Source organism: Lucilia cuprina, chromosome 6, assembly GCF_022045245.1.
Source record: "Lucilia cuprina isolate Lc7/37 chromosome 6, ASM2204524v1, whole genome shotgun sequence".
NCBI classification, from domain to species: Eukaryota; Metazoa; Arthropoda; class Insecta; order Diptera; family Calliphoridae; genus Lucilia; species Lucilia cuprina.
This window is the reverse complement of record NC_060954.1, coordinates 43,334,945-43,337,209: the sequence shown is the minus strand read 5'-3', so window position 1 is coordinate 43,337,209 and position 2,265 is coordinate 43,334,945. Positions and strand designations below refer to the sequence as shown.

General features: G+C 30.6%; 1 protein-coding gene across 1 annotated transcript; it reads left to right on the top strand.

Moving 5' to 3' along the window:
- Positions 1-1,054: 1,054 nt before the first annotated feature.
- On the top strand, positions 1,055-1,987 carry LOC124420816 (myotubularin-related protein 8-like). The gene is made up of 3 exons (XM_046955026.1): positions 1,055-1,212; positions 1,277-1,560; positions 1,817-1,987. Exons 1-3 carry the CDS (start codon positions 1,059-1,061, stop codon positions 1,958-1,960), a joined length of 582 nt encoding a protein of 193 aa, XP_046810982.1. The 5' UTR covers positions 1,055-1,058; the 3' UTR covers positions 1,961-1,987.
- The last annotated feature ends 278 nt before the right edge of the window (positions 1,988-2,265 follow it).

Sequence of the window (2,265 nt, the reverse complement as noted above, 5' to 3'; positions counted from 1 at the left end):
CAGACTATAGACTATTCTATAGTCCAGACTATAGACTATTCTATAGTCCAGACTATAGACTATTCTATAGTCCAGATTATAGACTATTCTATAGTCCAGACTATAGACAATTCTATAGTCCAGACTATATGCTATAGTCCTGACTATAGACTATTCTATAGTCCAGACTATAGACTATTCTATAGTCCAGATTATAGACTATTCTATAGTCCAGACTGTTGACGATTCTATAGTCCAGAAAATATAGCTTTCCATAGTCTAACCTAATGACAATTCTTTAGTCCAGACTATAGACTGTTCTATAGTCCAGACTATAGACTGTTCTATAGTCCAGACTATAGACTGTTCTATAGTCCAGACTATAGACTATGCTATAGTCCTGACTATAGACCATTCTATAGTCCAGACTATAGACTATTTTATAATCCAGATTATAGACTATTTTATAGTCCAGATTATAAAATATTCTATAGTAGACGATTCTATAGTCCACACTGTAGACGATTCCGTAGTCCAGACTATAGACTATTCTATAGTCTAGCCTAATGACAATTCTATAGTCCAGACTATAGACTGTTCTATAGTCCAGACTATAGACTATTCTATAGTCCAAACTATATACTATTCTATAGTCCAGACTATAGACTATTCTATAGTCCAGACTATATACTATTCTATAGTCCAGAGTATAGACTATTCTATAGTACAGAGTATAGACTATTCTATAGTACAGACTATAGATTTTTCTATAGTACAGACTATAGACTATTATATAGTCTAGACTATATACTATTCTATAGTCCAGACTATATAGTCCAGACAATAGACTATTCTATAGTCCAGACTATAGACTAGAATATAGAATAGTATAGAATAGTTTATAGTCTAAACTATATAGAAAAATCAATATAATTGGCTATAAATAATCTTTAGTTCTGACTAGAGACTATGCTAAAGTGTAGATTTATTATAAAAATTATGTTAATTTGAGATGATAAACAAATAAAATATTTCAATTTTTATTTTTTTTTTTTTTTTTTAATTTTCAGATACCACACATGCATATTGCAAATATTGAAAAGTTACCATTAACCACCACAGGATCACCATTATTGATACGTTGTAAAACCTTTCTTTCCGTTACTTTTGTCATACCTAAAGACTCAGAATGTCATGATGTTTACACTTCACTATTGAAGCTCTATCAACCTGGTAAATATTGCTATTTCAGCTATATTTAACACTATTTTGTCTAACTAATAATTTCTTATTACAGTTTCTATTAATAAGTTGTATTGTTTTAATTATCAACCCGCCAAAGATGATTTTCCAAAAAATGCGGGCTGGGAATATTTCAAATTGGAAAATGAATTTAAACGTATGCGTGTACCGAACGATACCTGGACATTGTGCAATTTAAATACGAATTATGAATTGTGTGACACGTATCCCAGACAAATCTATGTACCACAGGAGGCTAACACAGCCATGTTAATTGGTAGTTCACGTTTTCGTTCCAAAGGCAGATTGCCAGCATTAACGTATTTACATTCCAATAAGGTAAGTGCTTCACGTGGTTGATATTTATTTAATACCATTTAATAGGCATTACGCTTGTCTCTTATGTGTGTACTTAATTAAAAACCTAATTCGTTTGTTATGCATAAATTTATTTCAAAGAAATTCCGTTTTGTCTAAACATAAATCTTATAAAATATTTAAATACTATTGTGCTTTTTATGCCTTTTTGTTTTAATTCTTTTTATTTGTTGTAAAATATAATAAGTTTTCCATTTTCATTTCCGTTTCTCCACAGGCTTCCATTTGTCGTTGTAGTCAGCCATTGTCAGGTTTCAGTGCACGTTGCTTAGAGGATGAACAGATGCTTGAAGCTATACGCAAAACAAATCCAAATACCGACTACATGTACGTTGTGGATACGAGACCCAGGGTAAGTTGAATCATGCTGAAAACAAGCAACTGCAAAACGGAATAGAACAGAATTTTAAATCATTGCACTAAATAAAAAAACAATAAAATATGCAAAACTTACAGCAGCTGAATTCAAGCAACAACAAAAAACCGAATAAAAGAGAGTATTAAATCATTGAACTAAAAAAAACAAATATGAAAAACTTACATCTATCCAACTTTATAAATGGAGATAGATAGATAGATAGATAGATAGATAGATAGATAGATAGATAGATAGATAGATAGATAGATAGATAGATAGATAGATAGATAGATAGATAGATAGATAGA

What these genes read in the sequence shown, in the direction of transcription:
- LOC124420816 (XM_046955026.1), top strand. Translation starts at nt 1,059, where the DNA reads ATGCATATTGCAAATATTGAAAAGTTACCATTAACCACCACAGGATCA. An exon ending in ATTGAAGCTCTATCAACCTG is followed by an intron (nt 1,213 to 1,276) that starts GTAAATATTGCT and finishes TTCTTATTACAG; the next exon opens with TTTCTATTAATAAGTTGTAT. An exon ending in CGTATTTACATTCCAATAAG is followed by an intron (nt 1,561 to 1,816) that starts GTAAGTGCTTCA and finishes GTTTCTCCACAG; the next exon opens with GCTTCCATTTGTCGTTGTAG.